Source organism: Trichosurus vulpecula, chromosome 4, assembly GCF_011100635.1.
Source record: "Trichosurus vulpecula isolate mTriVul1 chromosome 4, mTriVul1.pri, whole genome shotgun sequence".
Taxonomy (NCBI): domain Eukaryota; kingdom Metazoa; phylum Chordata; class Mammalia; order Diprotodontia; family Phalangeridae; genus Trichosurus; species Trichosurus vulpecula.
Window position 1 is genome coordinate 181,642,550 of NC_050576.1, and position 19,832 is coordinate 181,662,381.

At 45.8% G+C, this 19,832-nt stretch overlaps 2 protein-coding genes across 4 annotated transcripts; one reads left to right on the top strand and one right to left on the bottom strand.

The window, feature by feature from the left end:
- Positions 1–381: 381 nt before the first annotated feature.
- LOC118845882 (putative protein PTGES3L) lies at positions 382–18,120 on the top strand. 3 transcript variants are annotated; one of them, XM_036753978.1, is made up of 17 exons: positions 382–429; positions 767–880; positions 1,000–1,066; positions 1,185–1,283; positions 4,314–4,403; positions 4,583–4,636; positions 9,420–9,557; positions 11,327–11,486; positions 11,667–11,724; positions 12,822–12,978; positions 13,080–13,196; positions 13,544–13,674; positions 14,314–14,380; positions 14,655–14,746; positions 15,451–15,505; positions 16,008–16,102; positions 17,777–18,120. In XM_036753978.1, exons 1-17 carry the CDS (start codon positions 422–424, stop codon positions 17,910–17,912), a joined length of 1,638 nt encoding a protein of 545 aa, XP_036609873.1. In that variant the 5' UTR covers positions 382–421; the 3' UTR covers positions 17,913–18,120. The 3 variants fall into 3 exon arrangements, with proteins under 3 accessions (XP_036609873.1, XP_036609872.1, XP_036609871.1); XM_036753976.1 differs by lacking the exons at positions 382–429; positions 767–880; positions 1,000–1,066; ... (1 more) ...; positions 4,314–4,403; positions 4,583–4,636 and adding an exon at positions 8,244–9,315; XM_036753977.1 differs by lacking the exons at positions 9,420–9,557; positions 11,327–11,486; positions 11,667–11,724; ... (6 more) ...; positions 16,008–16,102; positions 17,777–18,120 and adding exons at positions 4,908–4,935; positions 5,314–5,408.
- Positions 5,288–9,640, bottom strand: LOC118845883 (transcription initiation factor TFIID subunit 9-like). The gene is made up of 2 exons (XM_036753979.1): positions 8,177–9,640; positions 5,288–6,843 (listed from the first exon to the last, which is right to left on the bottom strand). The coding sequence occupies exon 1, from the start codon at positions 9,028–9,030 to the stop codon at positions 8,209–8,211; it is 822 nt and encodes a 273-aa protein (XP_036609874.1). The 5' UTR covers positions 9,031–9,640; the 3' UTR covers positions 5,288–6,843; positions 8,177–8,208.
- Positions 18,121–19,832: the final 1,712 nt, after the last annotated feature.

Below are 19,832 nucleotides of genomic sequence, written 5' to 3' on the forward strand. Positions count from 1 at the left end.
TTAGGGATTGTTCTCACAGTAGGGGAGGAAAGAAAGCTACCATGAGAAATGTAGGCGATGTTAAAACAAAATACATCAATAAAAATTTATCTTAGAAAATTAATGCTCCGTGAATTCCAGATGGAGCTGTGTGGAGGGGGCAGGAGAGAGCCCCCAGTGCATCCAGTCTAGCCTTGTTCTGCACGTTGCTCTAGAAGGATAGCCTTCAGACTAGAAAGGGCAGAAAGGATTACCTCTCTCCCTCCATTTCTATCTGAAACCCCTACCCCGTAGGCGTCTGGACCCTGTAGTCCCTCGCCTGCCCTTCCTATAACCAAATAAGGAACACCAGCTGTTGGGGGCGGCACCTGGCTCTAAAGATAGCTGGGGAGAGGGGGAAAGGGCTGCATTCCGAAGCCCAAAACACGCAGCCATAAGCGCCATGGCACGGTGAGTGTCCTCTGCCCACTCGGCCTGGTTCTCTTCTTTAGGTTCTTGCCTTCCACAAGTGTCTCTGGCATCCCCCTGGGTATCCCAGGGAAGCCCAGAACCCCACGACTCGGCACCTCTAGGTGGTCTGGTCTCACTGAGTCCAAGACCCCCGAGATCTGAACGTGAGGGTAGGAGGGTGAGAGATTAGAGGGAAGCAGGGGATCTCCCGAAAGCGCTGCTTTCTGGGGTTCCCACAATTTGCCCCCCTCCCATTTGCTCTCCTTTCTGGTCGGTGTGATTCAGCTCTCCCTCATACTCCCTCCTCATGCCTGTCCCATCCCCTTCTTCTCTCCAGACAGCATGCCCGGACTTTGTGGTATGACCGCCCCAAGTATGTGTTCATGGAGTTTTGTGTAGAGGACAGCACTGACGTCCAGGTGCTTCTTGAGGACCACCGGATTGTTTTCAGGTAAAGGCCACCCCTGACTTTGGGACAGGGGCTCTCCCACAGGGTCTTCTCATTCACTTCAGCTCCCGCTCTCTACCCATTTCTCTGTCTCCTCTCTACCCATTTCTCTGTCTCCCCAGCTGCAGGAATGCAGACGGTGTGGAGATGTATAATGAGATTGAGTTTTACGCCAAAGTGAACTCCAAGGTAAAGAGGGTTGGGAGCATGGAGAATGACAGAAAAGGGGAAGGGGAGACTCCATTTCAGGACAAAGAAGTGTCCCACCACCCCCCAACCTGACTGAAGCCCTCTCCCACACCCCTAGGACTCTCAGGATAAACGTTCAAGCCGCTCCATCACTTGCTTCGTGAGAAAATGGAAGGAGAAAGTGGCCTGGCCTCGGCTCACCAAAGAAGACATAAAGGTTTGGGGTTTAAGTGTGGCGAGGTTCAGTTTCCGTCTCAAGTTCATTCGGGAAGCTTTTAATGCAGTGTTAGGAAACAAAGATCTTATAAACAAAACAGTCCCTTCCCTCAAGGCACTTAGATTCTCTTGGTGGAATACAATTTAAGGTAGCTAGGGATAGGGACTAGCCCGTACTCTACCAGCACCCACTCTACCAGCCACTTAGAGCACCGAAAGGAGCCACTGTATGTGTAAGAGGCAGGTCTTAAACTTGAGTGTTCCTGGATCCCAGGACAGCTTTCAATGCCCAGATCAACAAGTACAAGATATATACTAATAAAGGCAAAGGACTGTGTCGGGGGAAAGGTACTACCGTTGAGGGAATCAGGAAAGGCTTGTGGTGGAAGGTGTCATTTGAGCTGAGGCTTGAAGAAAGGGAGAGTTTCCAAGAGGCAGAAATGAGAAGGAAGAGCAACTGAGGGTGGTGAAGTGGGGATAGCCTATAGAGACAGCATGAAAGGGGATGTCTATGGAGAGTAGCTTGGTTGGAATGCAGGGAGTGTGAAGAAGAGGAATAGATCAGCCTGGAAAGGCATGTTTAAAACAGATTGTGAAGGGCTTTAAAGGCCAAATGAAGGGATAGATATTTTATCTTAGAGGAGATGGTCATTAAAGCTTCTTTCAATTAATTCATCAATCAGTAAACATTTATTAAATACCTACCACTGCCAGGCACTGTGCTAAACCCTGGGAGGTAGATGCTATTATCATCCCCAATTTACAATTGAGGAAACTGAGGCAGATAAAAGTTAAGTGACTTGCTCAGGGCCACATAGCTAATAAGCATGCCACAATGTAGGAGTATCAGTTTGGCAACTGGGAGCATAGATTGGAGGGGGGGTGGGGAGAGACTAGGGGTATCAAAGCTAAGTAGGAAGCTACTGTTCTAGGGTGGCAGCTATGTGAGTGAAGAGGACAGAGCTGCTGTGGAGGTAGACTTGATGAGACTTGGTGGCTGATTGGATATGGGAGCAAGAAAGAAGGATGAGTTGCTTTCCAGGCTGGGAGTTTGTATTGTCTGCTCTCTTTTATGTACATGTCTTTTATCTTTATGAAGAGACTAAAAGCCTTTATCTTGCTTTAAAAAAACAACAACTTTTTTTATTGATATCTTTTAACATTGCCTAGATTTTCTCCTCTATCCCAACTCCTCCTCCCTCCTGGAGATCCATTCTTTCTAACAAAGAATTAAAAACAGACTGGAAATCAGCAAAATTGATCAATACCTAGAAAAAAAAGTATGACATTGTATGCAATGTTTCACACCACTGTACCTTCCGTCCCCTCAAACCCTCCTCTTCCTCCAGCATAGGAGTGGGGGTAGAGAGCATCTTCTCATAAATCTTTGAGGCCAAGCTTGTTCTTTATAATCTTGCGAGATTCTTTTGGGACTCTTTTTTTCCCATTTACATTCATGTAGTCATTGTATCTGTTGTTTTCTTGGCTGTGCTTACTTTACTTTGCCTTAGTTCATGTCTTTTCATGCTTCTCTGAACTCATATTCATTTCTTTCAGCACATCTTACTTGTTAATCCCTTGTAATTAGAGTTTGGTCTCATCGGTGTTCTCCACAGTTACCAGTGATCTCTATTGACAAATCCAATGGCCTTTTCTCAGTTCTCACCCTTGACCTTTCTGCAGCCTTTGACTTGCCTGAGTTAGGCCGGATCTGGTGATTCACATTCCAGATTGGAATGAAGTGATATATTTGTAATTCATCTGACGGTTAAAAGAAAGTTTACTTAACCATAGTATGGAAAGGATGGTCAGGAAGGATACTGCTTTGATTCAGTTGTGGGTACAGCTTCCCTAAGTCCACATTTGCTATGCTGGCACATGTCAACTGGACCAGAACTGGCCTGTGGGTGGCTGGGGCCAAAATAGAGCAGGCTAGAGTAAGGACATAAGCAAAAGTTTAATTTCAGAGTGAGGCAAAGGACACCTGCAGGCAGAAGTCCTTCCCTCCTCCCCACCCCCCAGAAGGAGTTCTTAAGAGTGCTAAGGCTGGGGTCACTTACATAATGAAAGGGTTGGCTCATAACACAATAGTTCTTAGATCTTGAGATAGTTCTCATGGTTAGCATTTCTTGGGACAATACAGGTATTCTTGGGTTCCATGGGAACAGCCATTGTCTCAAGTCTTGGGGGTTGTGAGGCACAGAACCCGAGTTTTGTGACAGGAACATGAGTGAAGTGCCTGCCAGTGACAAGGAACATGTGATAGACAGCCCTGGGAAATAAGGGGACCTAAATTCCTTATGAACACCTGGTGCTAGTCCAAGCAATACACTTCACCAGCGGGTGAGATCATTCCAGGGCACAAAAGATTATTGTTATGCCAAACTCAGGGCACGGTCTGCTTGCTGGGCCTTAGCTCTGGAAAACAGGGTATCTCCAAAATATTTTGACACACACCAGATGTCATATTTGAGGGAGGAGCTCTTGATTCCTTGTGTATTTAAGTCACCAGCCTTCTACCTCAGTGGTTTGAGTCTTAATCTCCTGGACCAATTGAATTTCTAAGAACACTTAAAAATTATATTTCCCAAGTACATGTAAAAAAATTTAACATTCATTTTTTAAAATTTTGAATTCCAAATTCTCTCCCACCTTCCCCTACCCTCAATTCCTTTCTAAGGAAAAACAAACTTAGCCTGCAATAGGTAGATATTGTTCCTGTTCATTCTTCCTACCATCAACATGACTTTGTACAGGTTGCTCCCCATGTATAGAATGGACTTCTTCCTCACCTTTGTCTCTTAAAATGCTTAGCATCTTCCAAAACTCAGTTCAAGAGCTACCTCCTACATAAGGCCTTCCCTGATATTCCTCATCATATTTCCTTTGTTATTTCTTATGGTGGAATGTAAGTCTCTTGTACTATTTTGGGTTTTTTTTGTATCCCCAGGACTTAACAAGTTGCCTGCCACATAGCAGACTCTTAATAAATGCATATTGAATGACTTTCAGTGTTTCTTTCCTCTCCTAGCCAGTGTGGCTATCTGTGGACTTTGATAACTGGAGAGACTGGGAAGGGGATGAAGAGGTGGAGCTAGCTCAGGTGGAACATTATGCAGAGGTGAGAGAAGATGCCAGAGTTTTATATCTGTCTCTGGGTTTGTTCTCTTTCAGTCATTTTCTCTAAGTTCTGTCTAGTTTGCTGTCATGTGGGGTTTGCTGGCTCTTTGATCAGTGACATAGATGTGAATGTGAAGATGAGAAACCCTTTCTCCCTGTGACTTCCTCTCTCCTTCCCAGCTCTTAAAGAAAGCCAGTGCAAAGGGACCTCCCCCTGCCATGGATGACCTGGATGTAAGTGGAGCTGATAGAGCTTAATTCATGAGACTCTATCAGCAAAATTGGTTCTACTTTCTGGTTATGGCCCTAGGTTCCCTGGTGAAGCCTGCTTTCCCTAGTTCTAATTTCCTTCCAGACAGCAAAGAGAAAGCTGCTTGTATGGGTTTTCTCCTTCCTCCTGTGGGTATCCCCAGCAGGGCCTTCTTCCTTCTTGCCCCATTTGGGCATATAAATGCAAATGCCTTTTCTCTTCCCTGAGCCAACATTAGCCTCTGTTCTTTTCTAGGATGAGTCCAGTGGTGAAGACATAGCAGGTAATTTCTCTGTGAAAAAGATGGGTAGGGACTTGGAAACTATTTCCTACAAAATGCTTGGGTCTTTTCTCTTCTTGGCTCTATTTAATCAGCCTATAGTGAAACAATTCTGGGCCCTGGGTTTACCCCCACCTTTAACATTTACATTCCCAGTGAGCCCTTTCTTTTAGGCCCTCCACCAAGGTTGTGACTTTGGCAACTGTTTCTGAACAGGATGGCAAAGAAATAGGCTGCTGAAGGCCCTGGTGCCTTCCTATTATCAGCCTTTAATTTCTGAATTTTGGCCACTCAATTCTCATGCTTGTGTATATGGTAAGGGAAAAGGCAAAGAGCAAAGCAGATTTCACTAAAACTTTTGTAATTTTTTTCTTTTATTAGGAACTTAAGCAACATTACAGAAGAGAATGAACATGCTATCTTCATCTCTCCATATTTCCTTCTCCCCTTTGTAAATCTATGTACATTTCTGATGACTTCTATCATGTATTATTTTTTTAACTTAACATGATTTCACATACACCCATTTGCATGTTTCAAAATGCTATACATATTTCATAATTATCATATAGTGGACTGAACACTGGATTTAAAGCCAGAAGATCTTGAAGTCCCAGATCTGGCATTAATTATCAGTATGACGATAGGCAACTCACTCAACATCTATAAGCCCGGTAATCTGTAAAATGGGGCAACAGTACACTTGCTGTGTTACTAGGCTGTGAAGAAAGTGCCCTATAAAGTGCTATCTAAATGCAAACTACTAGCATATGAGTATCCTTAGGCTATTGAGCCATTTCCCCATTGGTGGTTATTGGGGCTGTTTCCAATTTTATAAACAATGCCATGACAGACTTTTGTAAAATAACTTTTTTTTTAGTTAATTCCTTGAGGTATATTGCCCAAAGGAGAATTATTTGATCACAAGATATGTGCCATTTCATAGCTTTTGCGTTTAATAATCCACTTCTTTATGCTCCCTAAATAAGGGAGTTGAGGGAGGAGGAGACACAGAATTCTAAGGTTGCATCTCACAGAATGACTTTACTTGTAGCCTTTGGGTACATGATGAAACAAACCCCACCCTGGGAAGTTGGGAACCAGACTTCCATTTAACCAACAACTTCATGTCTTCTGGCTTACATTTGTAATAACAATGTGCCCATGGATATTTCAGTTCCTCCAGTATTATCAGTTGGTAAACAAAGATTGCAGACTTAAAACAATAGTTAAATTGTCTAGACAGTCTAAGAACCAAGTCTTAAAAGTGTTCCTTTCCCACCATTCTGTCACTGTTACCATGGAAATTATGTCTGCTGTACAGAGCAGAGGATCATTTTATATTTTATGATGATCCTCTTTTGCACTTAGCTGGACTGGTCTTCAGACAGCAGGTAAAGTTTATTTCTGAGGACATACTTGAAGCCTTCCCAGATCATAAGGACCTGCCAGAATGTGTGTTTATTCATTGGCTTAAAAAACAAAGGGTCACCTCCACACCACCATGAGGCATCTCTTTCAAAACTGGGCTGCTAGGGTTTATACTTAGGTTTCCTATTAAATTAACTACACCCAGAACATGCCTGGGAAAAAGAGCATTTGAAGAAGTTAATTTGGATGATGTTCATGACTTTGGCCATAGCTAGATGGGGATCTAGTTGTTTTTTCAAATGAGAAAATGTGTGGGGTAGGAAAGGAGGCAAAAGAAACCGGATACTTTTTTTTTCAAGGAAACAACACTTTCAGGAAGCATCAGTAATATCAAGAATTCTGCTGGAAGCAGGGTTTCACCATGGCACCACAGTTTAGGAAGGACACTGATAAGCAGGACGTCGTCCAAAAAAACATGATGGTGAAGGGTCTTGAGTCCATGTCATATGAGGATAGTTGAATGAACTGGAGATGTTCAGCCTGGAGAAGAGAAGGTGGGGGGGGAGCAGAAAATGATACATGATGGCTGAGTTCAAATTTTGGAACAGCTGTCATGTGAAAGACAGATTAGATTTTTCTATTTAGCCCCAGAGGCCAGAACCAGAAGCAATTAAGTGGAAGTTACAGAGTGGGTAGTGGGGGAGGGCAGTGCCCTCAATAAGAGTCTGGTTAAACCACTGTTGTGATATGTTGTAATGGAGATTCCTTTTTGGTTATGGGTTGGACTAGATGGCCTCAAGCACCCCTTCAAGTCAGGCCCCTAGGTATTGTAGTGTATAAATCTACAAGACCAGAGTTCAAATCCTGCCTCAGACACTTAACTAGATGTGACCCCCCAAGAAAGTCACTTAACCTTGGTCAGCCTCAGTTTCCTTAAAAAGCTATGTAAATGCTAATAACTATTATTACTATAATTACAACTAAAACACCGATTCTGTGAACTTGTTGGAATAAGGAATTTTCCCCATGTTTGGGAATTAATATTCTCAAGCAGTCCCACGCTGGCTCGGACCCTTTATTTTCATCACTTGGCAAGCTATATGGGAAGAGAGCTGGTTCAATTTTAACTACCTGCAACTTGTTAAGATGGGCCAGTCCTGATCCTTACCAGTTTCCTCATCTAAAAAAGAGAAGAGTGTGCCAGATTATTTCTAAAGTCTCTTCCAGCTCTAAATCCTAAAATGCCATGAACTTCGGCCGAGAATAGCTCTTTGAAGAACACTGACCCCAAGGGGCACAAGGGCTGAAGAGTCACAGTCAAGTACAGATACCATCTCCCTCCTTTTCTTCTTTCTTTGTATTTTCTAACAGCACCACTAAAGAAAATCCAACAATCAGATTTCCAGTGAAAAATACTGTTGCCACACCACTTTTCCTTCATCGTGGTTTTTTTTTTTTTTTTTTCAAATAATAACAGAGGCAGCTAGGTGGCACAGTGGACAGAGTCCTGGACCTGGAGTCATCAAAAGCTGGGTTCAAATTCAGCCTCAGACACTTGCTGCCTTGTCTGACCTTGGGCAAATAGTACCTACCTCCTAGGTTTGTTGTGAGGGAGTACTTTGCAAACTTTAATGTAAATGCCTGCTATAATTTTTGTAATACATGGTGCTACACAAATGCCAATTATTTTTATAATACATGTTGTTCCAAAAGTCCTAGTGCAAATTTAGGCTTTTATGGCTGACCTGCCCGGGACACCCTGTACAGTGTAAGACTTCTGGCTTTATCAGCTTAAACCTGCATTAAGACTTTTGGGACACCCGGTACAGCCTCAGAAGCTCTAGCAACACCCTGCACTCCAGCCCAGTCCTACCTTTGACAGTCACCAGGCCCGGCTTCCGTCCTCTACAAATTGTCATAGTCGTCATCCTCTTCGTGCTTCCTTTTCAACGAATTCGAGGACTCGGCGGGGGTGCTCTGCGAGGACGACGACGACGAGGAGGAAGAGGACGACGACGATGACGACGACGACACCATGTTGGTGGTGATGAGTATGTTCTTGGACCCGATGAGGGAGGGGTTGATCAGGACGTTCTGAACGGCGGGCGCCGCGGGCATCGCGGCCTTGACCGCGGGGCTCTGCGAGGCCGGGATCTGCACCGTGAACCTCTGGCCGGCCAGAGACAGCGGGGTGGCGACGTCGGCGGCCACGGCCACTGCAGGAGCGGACGAGGGCGCGCCCAGGGTCGGGGTGCCGGGCCTGCTGCTGACGGCGCCCACGCTGAGCCGCGGGACCGTGATTCTGCCCGCCGCGGAGGGCACCTTTTTGGGCAAGGACTTCAGCCGGTAGTTGGGCGCCGTTAAGCAGTAGCGGTCCGGCGGTAGCCGGGGGCCCGAGTACGGCTTGATCAGCGGCAGCGGGGTCTGGTTCTTCTGCCGGGCGATATCTAACAGGAAGTCCCTCGGCGGCGGCGCCGTGAACGACTGGTCGGCCCTGCACTGGATGGCCAGCCGCACATCGTCCGCATCCACCGCGGGCTTCTTGGCGTGGCTCGAATAAATTTTAGCATCGTCCAAAATCGTGGTGACGTAGCGGAAGGCGAACTCCAGCATCTGGTTGATGACCCTTGGTTCGTACTCTGTGATCCCCATATCCTTCAGAATTTGGGCCATCACTTGGGCATCTTTCGGAGAGCTCTTGGGGGACGCCATCTTGCCCGGCTCCATGATTTCCGGTGGTCACACTTCACTTCCGGTTTTTGAGACCTTCGCTACAGGTTACTAAACGACCGAGAGGGAGGAGTCCCCGATTTCCGTTTTCGCTAATTCTGTCCCACGCCGCCTACCGTCCGTTACCCCTTTCCAGACACTCTACCACGCAGAGGGGAGAAACGCAGGTCCTACGTAGGGCTTGAGCTCCGCCCTTGCCAGTCCTCCAGCTTAGCGTTCTCCGCGGCCAGGGAGCCGGCAACCATGACGTTCCGGTGCCAGCGGGACAGCTACGCTCGAGAGGTGAGAGCTGAAGCTGGGGGTTCGAGATCGACGGGGATGGGGAGGGATCGGGCGCGGGGGTCGGCTGGCAGGCCCCGCCTTACGGCCCTCCCTTTTCTACGCAGTTCAGCACCACCGTGCTCTCCTGCCGCCCCGCGGAGCTGCAAACCGTTGGGAAAGGCAGTGGCAACAACGAAGAGAAGCTGAGCGGCTACCACGTGGTGTTGGAAGATACGCTGCTCTTCCCGGAGGGCGGGGGTCAGGTGCGAGGCCCGCCCTCGTTCTCCAGCCCCTCCCCCATCTCGCCGACCACCCTCCCAGAAGCCCCGCTCCTCCCTCAAGCCACGCCTAGAGTAGCCGTCATCCTCTCAAAAAGCCCCGCCTTCACGTAGACCTTGCCCTTGTCTTGGCCCCACCCCCCCCACAGCCACACACCTCCCTCCCAGCCCTGCCCCGAAGTGCTCTGTGTCTCCCGCACTCACCCCATGCTCCAGTGTAGTGGAGTCCTTCTCTGTGGGCGGAAGAGAGGGCTCATACTGGGTGGGACATTAGAGATCACTTCTTCTTACCGAGGGGAAAGTGGCTTGCCCAAGGTCACACATCCAGTAGGTGGCAGAGCCAAGGCTTAGAATCTGAGTCCTTAGGTTTTAAAGGCTTGGCTTCTTCCAGAATCCTTTAGGCTCAGTCTCATCTTCAAGGCCTGATTCCTCAAGACTGACAAACCCTCTCCTTCCCCTACCTCGGGTCACTGCTCTAGATGGAACATTTTCTCACCCTTGCCCGTAAAAGCAGGGAATTAGACTAGATCAGGGGTTTTTAACCTTTTGTGTCTGATGAAGCCAGTGGAGCCCTCCTCAGAAAAAGATTTTTAAATTCACACTATGAAATATATGAATATATGAAATGTGGTATCACCAATTATGTTGAAATGAGTTACCAGAACATTTTTAAAAGTTCATGGGCCCCAGTTTTAAGAACCCCTGAACTAGATGATTTCTAAGGCCTCTTTCAGCTCTAAGTCCTTGATCCTATGATCCTCCGGTTCAATCCCACAGGTTTAAGGCTGGACATGGTAGGAGACAGCAAGATGGTGCAGTGAGTAGAGCACCAGTCCTGAAGTCAGGAGGACCTCAGTTCAAACCCGGTCTCAGACACTTGACACACTTATTAGCTGTGTGACCTTGGGCAAGTCACTTAACCCCAATTGCCCTGCCTTCCCCCCCAAAAAAGAAAAAAAGGAACGGACGTGGTGTGGTAGATAGAGCTATGTGTGAAACATTTTTGCAAACCTTGAAGTGCTATGGATACTTTTTTATTAGCTAAAGAGCTAGCCTTGAATCCAGGTTGAGCCTTCTTTTTGTCACATACTGTGTCATCCCAGGCTTAAGCTCTCTGGGCTGTAGGTTTACCTTCAATAATTTGCAGAAAAGGGGCCGACTTACATTGGTAAAGGGAGTCCCTTATACCATTATACAGTGAAATCGTTGGCCTAGTTCCTATCCCCATCCTCCTTAAGAATAAAGTAAGTTGGCAGGAGGGAGATAAAGGGACAAACCCCCTCCCACCTCCCCGGGTATCAGACGCAGCTTAAAACAGAATAGCCTGAGTCCATGAGACCCATTGTTACCTCTGTATTTGACCTCTGACCCTTGGGAACCTCAGATTGTAATATTTCACTCCCCCCCCGCCAAAAAAACCATACAGAGTTTCAAAGGATCATAGATTTAGAGTCTGGAGGGATGATCAGAGGTTACCTCATTTGACCTGTTCATTTTACATAGGAGGAAACTGAGGCCCAGAAAGATTAAGTGGCCTATCCAAAGTCATACAAGTATGTGGCAGAGACAGCATTCAAACTCAGGTCCACCGACAGCAGAACTAGTAGTGTTCATTCCTCCTCCTTGTAGTCTAGACAAATCCTCCTACTTTACAGGTCAATGGGTACTGTTTAATTCCTAAACTGCTTTTTGAGTGTGAATCACTGCTTCGTCCTTCCCTTCCTAAATCCATAGTAGAAACCTTTTTTCCTCAGCCCGATGACCGAGGTTCCATTGATAACATCCCAGTGCTCCGAGTGACCCGCCAGGGATCAGAAGCTGAGCATTTCTTGCTTACTCCCCTGGCACCAGGAAGCCAGGTCCAAGTGCAGCTGGACTGGGATCGGAGGTTTGACCACATGCAGCAGCATTCAGGTATCTAGGGAATGGAAGTGGAGAAAAAATTTAGACTCAGTGCTGGGAATTCAGTCCAGAATAACACCGTGGCTACTCATGTAACTAAGTATTTGTGGAGAGACACTTGTGCCTGAATCTGAAAGCCCATGCAAGTTAGGCCCTTCTAATATTCCCCTTTCTCCTTATCTCTCTACGCAGGGCAGCATCTCATCACAGCTGTGGCTGACCAGCTGTTTGGATTGAAGACAACATCGTGGTGAGTGAAAGGCATTGCACTAATCACTAAAAATTTAAATGTTTTATTAAAACTTTAACTTTGAACATCAGTAAAAGCAACTAAACTGGCTTAGCAGATGTTTACTTTTAAATTAATTTCAACACGTAAGACAGCTTAATATTTTTGAGTTACTCCCTCTTACAAAGGAATCCTCATCAGAATTCTTTTGCCATTTGTTCCCATTCATTTTTGTTCTTGTGTGGTCATTTTTACAGCGATCATGAGGCAGCATAAAATACTGGTTAGAGAAATAGCTTCAAATTGAGGAAGACCAGGGTGCCAACCTGTGTTGATGGAAGGAATTTCCTCATTCTTGAATTCTCTGTGCTACTTGTCTCGTCCCCGTCCCTAATTAGACCTCATGGGATAGTGGCTAGAGGCTATTCTTAGAGTCAGGAAGATCTGGATTCACGTCTTGCCTCTGACATATATCTCTATGACCCTGGGAAAGTCACTTACTTCCCATTGTCCCAGTCAGATATCTATTTCAGAACAGTTACCAGTCTGCATTGGTGGAGGGAGTTTTCTCACTCAGAGTCCAGCTATACTGCTTAAATTACAGGTCAAAAAAAAAGTTGTAATTTTAGTGTATTACATTTTCTTGTTATGATTTTTTTTTCATTTTGCGGTTTTATAATAGACTATTTGATACAGACCAGTACCTTTTCTAGCTTTTTCCTAATGAAGACCTAGGGTTAGAGGTGAGGGAGAGGGGAATTTCCTAGAATGAAATACTGCCTAGCATTTGTTCAGTCCTCTTCTGTAAGCCCTGAAGATGGGGTAATGTCTGTGTGCCAAAGGATGGACAGGGGAAGAGAGTTCCTCTAGCTCAGGAGTTTGAGGTTGATGGACCCATTGTCTTTCAGGGCATCTGTGATTTTGGTTTTTTTTCAGTATTGCATTAGTTGCATTTTGGTGTAATTGGATTCTTCTGCAGTGGAGGCTGTAGGCTTCACCAGACTGCCAAAGTGAGTCTGGTGACACAAAAGAGATTATGAACCCCTCAAGCTCTGCTCCTACAAGCTGTCAATCTTGTATTTCATTCTCACCCCGTGAACCCCGATCTTTCTGGTTAGGGAGTTAGGGCGCACTCGGAGCACGATAGAGCTGGATAGCCCCACAGTCTTGCCAGAACAAATAGTCGCTATCGAGCAGAGCGTCAATGAGAAGATCCGAAATCGACTACCTGTGACTGTGATGGAACTGAGCCCAGATGATCCTGAGGTCGAGAAGGTAAAATTTGTTGGGAAGAGCTAGCCAGTGACAATTCCAGGGTATCTAAAGGGTTCTTTTCAAGGATTTTTTAGAAGCTCAGACACATCTACCCATCCCAGGTAAGAGGCTTGGGTTTGCCAGATGACCACGCAGGACCTATCCGTGTCATCACCATTGAAAGTGTCGACTCCAATATGTGCTGTGGAACTCATGTGAGAAACCTCAGTGATCTGCAGGTAAGTGGGGTGGTGTGGCAGGGGTGGGGGGGGAGGGAGGGAAGGGCTGGAGTTTCAGAAAGGGCCTATCAGTGGGGTGGAGGAGCAAGATGAGCCTGAGACTGGGCGAGGGGAGTGTAGAAGCTCAAAAGTGTTGAAATCCTTTGAGCAAAGGAGCTAGTGTCTGTCCCACCACTTCTACTGGAGAGGCCTTCTCCGTAGGCAGAGTGAATTGAATGAGTCCCTGTACGAGGCATTCTTTGTAGTGTCCCTAAAAGACTCCACCATTCACTTATTCTGGAGAGACAGTCGGAGTCTAACTTGCTCTTAGAAGCCACTTCACTGTGTGTCTTCCAAACCCTCTCCAGGTCATTAAGCTTCTAGGTACAGAGAAAGGGAAAAAGAACAAGACCAACCTAGTGTTTCTAGCAGGGAACCGGGTGCTGAAGTGGATGGAGAGAAGTCACAGAGCAGAAAAGGCCCTGACCACGTTACTCAAGTAGGTGCCTGTCTCTTCCTTCTCGTGGAGCTCTCGAGCGATACTAGGGAAGTACCTCGGTTTCCCCATCAGCAACATGAGGAATATACCCCTTTGCTTTCTCTCTCGTACGAGGCTCAGATAAGCTCGTAAGTGTGAGAGTGCTCTTGAAGGTGGAGTTCTTCATGTACACCCAGGCATAATAGCTTGGTGGAGGGACTGCTGGGCTCAGAGTCAGGAAGACCTGGGTTCCAGTCGTGCCTCAGACCCTTAATGGCTGTGTGGCCCGGGGCAAATGACATAAGCTCTCTGAACCTGAGTTTCCAATGATAATAGCATCTACTTCAGAGAGATGTTATGAGGATCCAATGAGACGGTGAGTCAGTCCTGTGCAAGCCTTAATGCATTGTACGCGTGCCAGCTGTTATTCAATAGCCAGTTCTTGCCCCCAGTTCTCTTGTGCATAAGTGACCTTCCACCCTCAAGCTTTTTTCCTTCTGCTGCTCGCTCTCTCTGCTAACCCCAACTGTAATCTGCAGTCCTCAGTCTTGGGAGGAGCCACTGTTTGAGGGCAGGCATTACTGTTTCCCAACAACTCACCCTCTAGAAATTGGGATGGGGAATTGGGGGATGGGTCTCCAGATTTCTCTCTCTCTCAAGGTGCGGAGTAGAAGAACATGCAGAGGCTGTTCAGAAACTGCAGAGCTCAGCCAAGCTGCTCCAGAAGGTGACTTACGCTAGAGCCACAAGGAGGAGAGGCTGTGGTGGAAATGGACTGTCCCATAGTGGGTTTCCCTTGGGGCTCAGTTGTGAGAGTAGAAGTGATATCCAGGCCTGGCCATGGTTTCTGCGGCTACTTCACAGAGTTGACTCCCTAGATATATGGCTTGGTGGCAAGGGGAAAGGGGAGACGGGGGGGAACCTAGTGCATGTCACCTCCTTCCATTGTGTCACTTTTACTCCCTGCCACCTACATTTCTAAGTTATAACATCATTTTCAGAATAATGTGAATCTCCTTAGAGACCTGGCCATTCTCACTGGCCACAGTCTTAGAGACAGTCCGGACAGAGGAGGAGTGATTGTATTACACAGGTGAGGATTCAGAAACTGGCAACGGTGGTGAGGAGGAGGGCTGGAGTGGGGAGTCAGTTTGGTACCTTGAATTTTTGCTGTGTGCAATAGATGGAAAGACAAGTCTGTGCTTATTTGAGTTATCGGTTGAGTTTATGATATTGTAAAACCCAAGAGGGGGTATCAATTGCCTGATTTCTTGGTTTGGACAGGGTGATAAACATGTCCCTGGAATCTTCTTCCATCCCTTCATGGTCCCATAACTTCTACTACCATTTAGAAAAGCTCCAGTTGTCCCAGGGAGCCCAATTGAAGGAAAAATAAACCAAATCCAAAGCTTTAACTACTAAGGCTATGAAGGAATCATATGCTCTCTCTCCTCTGGTATATTTTTCCTTCTTAGGGGAGTCTGAGGTTTTGTGTGCCATGGACAGCTACCTTTGGGAAACAGATAGCTCTAAACAGATAGCAATTGCTCTCACTGCTCTCTGATCCCAACCTGGCTCTGCTGCCCTACATGAGCAAGCTTTGGGTATGAGGTGTGGTAGAGATGATGCTGGGTCTGAAGTCTGAGGACCTTGATTCAAGTCCTGTGTCTTCAACTTAGCATTTGTGCAACTTTGGGAAAGTCATTTAGCCTCTCTAGACCTTAGTTTTCTTATCTGTAAAATATTCTAGATATCTAGAATCTAAATGGTCTCAATCTAAATGGTCCTTTATTGTAGGAAAGATGGTGACTCTGAGTTTATGAACATCATTGCTAATGAGTTTGGGATAGAGGTGAGTATGAGGTAACCGCCCTTACCCCTCCATCCTCAGGGGCTTTTCTTCCTCATGTTTGGGTCTCTAGTCTAAATACGACCTGTTAGCTTCTTCCAAGGTCAGATTGTGACATACGTCTTTTTGGGCCCCTGGCATCTGCTACGCCAATCCTTTCAGAGAAGGAACATGGAAGGGGACACCCATACTTGTCTGTGGAGCCCAGTTTTTGAGCCATAGCCAGGCCTTTCATCCTTCCTGCCTCTGTTTCAGACAACCCCCCTGGAATGGTTTTAGTGTCACTCTTCTGTAGCTCCCCTAGATCTTCCAGCGGCATTCAGACCATTTCTTCTTGTATTATGCATTGTGACCAGACAAAGGAGATCTCTTTTTTTTCCCCACTCAGGGAGTTTGATTTTGAAACTTGAGGAAATGTACACCCTTGGTGGGGGGAATAGTTTTGGGAATTGGTAGGTTTTGTATTACTGGGTATTAGGACTTATTCTTCCATCTTGTCTTTTAGGACACCCTTCTCTTCTTAACTGTGGGGGATGAGAAAGGTGCGGGGCTCTTCTTACTTGCAGGGCCAGTTGAGGCAGTGGATATGTTGGGACCCAGGTAAGTCTACAAGAAATCCTTCAATTTAGACCAACAAACATTTATTGAGCTTGTATGAGTACCAGGCATTAGGGATAGATACAGAGACAGAAATAAAACAATCTCTGACCCCAAGAAGCTTATATTCTACTGAAGGGAAGCAACACGTATACAAATCAGTAAATATAAAGTATGTATGAAGTTATTTTAGGTGGTGAGGAGAGGACACTAATAGCTGGGGCTGTGAATCATTCTGGTAGAAAGAAGAAGCCGATTTTAGAGGTGTGGAGGTCGAATGGCCAGTATGTTGAAGCTGATTGAGTACAGGGAGTAAGGGAGAGGGAGGAGTGGAGGATGACTCCCAAATTTGTGGACCTGTGTGACTAACCGAAAGGATGGTGGTGCGCTTGACAGAAAGAGGGAAATTGGGGTGGGGAGGCAGGTTGGGGTAGAGATGGAGGGAGAGGTTGTATGTTCCATTTTGGACATGTTGAGTTTAAGTTGCTTATGAGATACTGAGATGAAGATGTTTTTCAGGCAAAGCTGGTTACAGGTAAGGTTCAGGTAATGGGCAAGGCCTGGATGGTGAGATTTTGAAGTCATTTGTATAGAGATACTAATTGGGAGCTGAAGAGATCACCAGGAGAGAGATTACATTCAAAAGAATAGTAGGCCCAGGACAGAGCCCTGGGGTACCTTCATGCAGCAGAGGCGGGACATAGGTGACCCAGCAGATGAGAAGGAATAGTCAGGCTTGTAGGATAATCTGGAGTAAGTGGTGTCATGAAAACCTAGGAAGAAGAGAATATTTAAGAAGACAGGGCAGTCAATAGGTCAGATGCTGAAGAGACATCAAGAAGAAACACAACTGGGAGAAAGGTTACTGGATTTAGCCATTAGGAGATCAAAATTGGATTGATTGCAAGGAGTTGAGAAGTGAAGGAATGAATGAAAAAACTGATTACTTAACCGTGCTGGCAGCAGTCCTCTTGAGGAGCTTCATTCTACTTAGGCGAGACAACACTTGTAGGATGGGTCAGCTTCAGGGCATATGGAAAGGCACAGTGGTGCTTATGGTGAAGTATCAGGGCATGTGGTAAAGCCCAGGCATTCTCTGGGGGCAGTTGTAGGTCAAATGGCAGTTCTCTAGGGGAGCTGAAGAGCACAGTGGCAGGGCAGGTGGTAAGGCCCAGGGGTCTACCATTTTGTCAGAAAGATGTTAATTGGTGACACCCTACTTATCCTAGTAATGTGATTAGCCGTATCCCTGACCTCTGACTGTTGGGAAATGGGCAGTGGACTTGAGGGTCAGAGTGGAATGGAGGTTTTGGCTAAATTCCTGGATAGAGAGGGGATGGGGAAGTTATCATCCAGCTTGGGGGGAGTATCTGGCACCTGCTGGGAACTAGGTAATAGAGGCTCAGGAAGAGGAGGGGAAGAAGCCTCCACAGCCTGCTCCTGGCTAGGCCACCAGGCCCCACCTGGGGATCTTTTATCAGAAGAAATAAAAGCAGTGAATATAGACAGTTTTTTTTTCCAGGTATTTGATTATAAAAGAGAGAAATAAAAGGAACAGTTACGAATACAATTATGAGATGCCTCTTAAGTGGTAACGGATGACTCAAGAACTTTGCTCTGCCTAGTGTTCTTCCTGAGGGGGTTTGGTTGTCTCTGATGTTATCCATTGGTTTTCAGGGTAGCTGAATTACTGCAAGGCAAAGGAGCTGGGAAGAAAGGCCGCTTTCAGGGCAAAGCCACCAAACTCAGCCGGCGGGCAGAAGTGCAGGACCTTCTCCAGGACTATCTTAACAGTCAGAGTGCTGAGGAATAGCAACTCTTGCCCTTGTGTCCTTCCCAGGCATTTCCTTAGGACCAGACAGCATGTGGCCATGGAAAAATTTGCTTTCTTCTAGACAATAAAATGATTTTATTGGAATATGGAACGCTGTGCTTGACTGTCTCCAAGCTATGTAGTTGTTCTTTGTGTATACACAGTTACATATTCTATAAATAAAGTGATGGCCTTGGTATGAATGAAATATGCCACCTCAACCAGGGCGTCCTTTCTTTAAGCTGTGAACTACAGTTGCACAAAAGCTATAGATCTACCTGGGTGAGAGGACCTATGATCTGTTCTCATAAGCAGTTTTCTTTCTTTTTTTTTTTTTTTTTTTGCTGTAGGACAATAAGCCATGTAAATATGTCCTCAAAGGCAGCAAAAGCATGCGGAGAACACACGTAGCTTTGCCCAACTACTCATTTGTGCATTATGCAGAGATTCTTAAAGTTGGAAGGGACTTTGGTGGTCAGACAATCCAACTTTTCCAAACCGGAACCTTCACTGATAGAAGGAAGCTCCCATAAGGCAGCCCACTCCATTTTTAGACACTTCTAATTATTAGAAAGTTTTTCTTTATGTGGAACCTAAATCTGCTGCTACAGTTTCTACTCATTGTTTTCAGTTATGCCCTCTGAAGTCAGAATTGTGACTCCCTCTAACTTCCAAGTGTTGGCAGAGAAAACAGGGAGAGGGTTTATGGGAGATTTGGATGGTTTCATATCTGTACATGTTCATTCCGTTTGATTCTCTGTTACAAAGTAAAAAAAAAACTATGCGGGACTTAGATTATTCAATATTCCTTATTATCTATTCTTCGGTTTCCCTCATTAATTGATGTTGAGAGTGGATAGCAAATGAAGGTAGTAGATAACCTTCCCTCTACACCTGGCAAGTGCCTGAGCATATGGTTCTAGGGGCTGTCCTATCTTTATGTGTTAGGTTTACATTTAGCTCTAGACCTTTTGAAAGAAAATGTGAGGGCACAAAAGAAAAGAACTTTCATTTAAATGTTTTTCTGTGAAGGTTGGCACCTTATTTATGCCAGAAGGGTGGCATCCAGGCACGAGCCATGTTCAGTCAACATTCCAAGATGATCCCCACGTGGGAGAACATACCTCTCCCCTGCAGTGCTCTGAAAAAGCAGCTGAGGCAAGTTGGAAACATACCCAGCCCTATTCCAGGTTATCCTTTGGGGGACTATGTTCTAGGGTAATGTTAGTTAAAAATGATTCATTTTTACAACAGATTATAAAGCTGTAATGGCCTCAACACATAATGGGAAATAAGACAGACAATAAAACAGATGCTCAGGGGAGGTAAGATAGCTGCAGTTGTCACATGCTTCTCCCAGCCTGAAAAGCACATCATTAAAATAGCTTCTGATTGCAAACATGATTTAATAAAAAGGACAATGGAAGTTACTGTAGGTTGTGCCTCTGGGTCCACACATGTTCAATATCAATAATTTTTTTCTCACATATCAAGATGCCTTGGGGAAGAGAATACCAGTCCAACTAGCCGCCTTCCAGAGCAAAGTTGGCACTACTCACCAAACAAGATTCATAGCCTAAATAAAAAAGAAGGAAATTTGGACTCTATATTCCAGCTGGAGATAGGACAGGTGAGTTAATGGCGTCCTGTTGAGATATAAGAAGGAGCACTTCCTCAGTCTTCCCAGGAGGAAATACCCTTACTTATTTTTCTACCTTACCAAAGGACTTCAGCTAGTTCCATTGATGGTATTCTATGTGACTGTAGGTAAGCGACTTTATTTTTTGCTTAACTATAGATGGGAAACCACATCCAGGGCAACTGGGACTCTCAAATGACTGGGATGGGGGGAGGAGGGGAAGGTGGAGCTTTGCAGGGGAGGAGCCCAACCTAGCCTGCTATCTGATAGCATCTTCTTTT

What these genes read in the sequence shown, in the direction of transcription:
- LOC118845882 (XM_036753978.1), top strand. An exon ending in TCCCGGAGGGCGGGGGTCAG is followed by an intron (nt 9,558 to 11,326) that starts GTGCGAGGCCCG and finishes TTTTTTCCTCAG; the next exon opens with CCCGATGACCGAGGTTCCAT. An exon ending in GTGGATATGTTGGGACCCAG is followed by an intron (nt 16,103 to 17,776) that starts GTAAGTCTACAA and finishes ATTGGTTTTCAG; the next exon opens with GGTAGCTGAATTACTGCAAG.
- LOC118845883 (XM_036753979.1), bottom strand. Translation starts at nt 9,030, where the DNA reads ATGGAGCCGGGCAAGATGGCGTCCCCCAAGAGCTCTCCGAAAGATGCC.